Source organism: Schistocerca nitens, chromosome 1, assembly GCF_023898315.1.
Source record: "Schistocerca nitens isolate TAMUIC-IGC-003100 chromosome 1, iqSchNite1.1, whole genome shotgun sequence".
Taxonomy (NCBI): Eukaryota; Metazoa; Arthropoda; class Insecta; order Orthoptera; family Acrididae; genus Schistocerca; species Schistocerca nitens.
Genome location: NC_064614.1, coordinates 606,655,808 through 606,657,016, shown reverse-complemented (window position 1 = coordinate 606,657,016; position 1,209 = coordinate 606,655,808). Strand labels below are relative to the sequence as shown.

Sequence of the window (1,209 nt, the reverse complement as noted above, 5' to 3'; positions counted from 1 at the left end):
ACTGTAGAAGTTTGTATAGATTTAACAGTCAAAACATTAATTGGCTGGCGAATCACTTTCTTCCGGAAAATCACGAAAGAAGAGGAGGCGCCCTTTCCAATGAATGCAAAATGAAAATATTTTTGCGCTGTTTAGCGGATCCAGGCTTTCAGATAGGTGTAGGAGAAGATTTGGGAGTACACCAGACTACAGTTTCACTAACATTTTAGTATGTTCTGCAACAGGAAAGCACCGTTGTGGATCAGATTACCGAGAAATATTAACGAACTAGAAACAGCGAATGTTAAATGGCAATCGAGATACAAGCTTCCATGTGCAGCAGGGGCCCTAGACTGCACACTCATACCTATAATGAAACCTTCTTCACATGGAGACGAATACATTAATCGAAAGGGCTTTCCATCTATAAACGTGCAGGCGACGTGTGACAACAGTGAAATGTCTACGAGTGCTGATGCTTCATGGCCAGGGTCTGTACATGACGCTAGGATATGGAGAAACTCCGATGTCTATCGTAAATTGCGTGAAAAACAGTGCAACGCCCTAATTTTAGGAGACGAAGGATATGGCATTGAACCGTGGTTAATAACACCATTTCAAAATCCCGAAACACCTGATGAGAGGGCATACAACAGACTTCACTCTAAGGAAAGGGTGATAATCGAACGGTGCTTTGGACAGGTGAAAAGGCGTTTCCCAATTCTGCAAAATAAAATAAGGCTTGCTCAAACAAAAATCCCCAGTGTCATAATAGCCTGTTTTGTTTTGCACAACGTAGCAAAACATATAGGGGATGAGGATTTTGAGGCACCTAGTGATGACAACAATCTTGCAGTACTGGGAGAAGAGGAAGCAGGAAACGTACGTGCACGTGGAACAAATAGAAGACGGGAAATTGTAAATGTAATACGACAACTGTAATGTATGGGTGTCTGCCCAAACATTTAATAATTAAACCCAATTTGTATATTTTTGTAATTACAGTAATTATTCTCGCATGAAAATAAAGCATAGTGCGCTGATGTTACGTAATAAAATGCTGTTTAGTGTTGTTTTTTTTTTCATTCTCTATCATCGATTATACTTTCAACAAAAATTGTTTAACATGTAACTATTCAAACTGGAACAGAGATACTACTGTAAATAGCTTTGGATACAACAGGTTAACATGAACTGCTGGAACCTTAATGTAATTTCTGTACTGTAACT

General features: G+C 39.1%; 1 protein-coding gene across 1 annotated transcript; it reads left to right on the top strand.

Annotated features, from left to right (window-relative positions):
- The first annotated feature begins 351 nt into the window (after nt 1–351).
- LOC126262622 (putative nuclease HARBI1) lies at nt 352–921 on the top strand. The gene has a single exon (XM_049959417.1). The coding sequence runs from the start codon at nt 352–354 to the stop codon at nt 919–921; it is 570 nt and encodes a 189-aa protein (XP_049815374.1).
- The last annotated feature ends 288 nt before the right edge of the window (nt 922–1,209 follow it).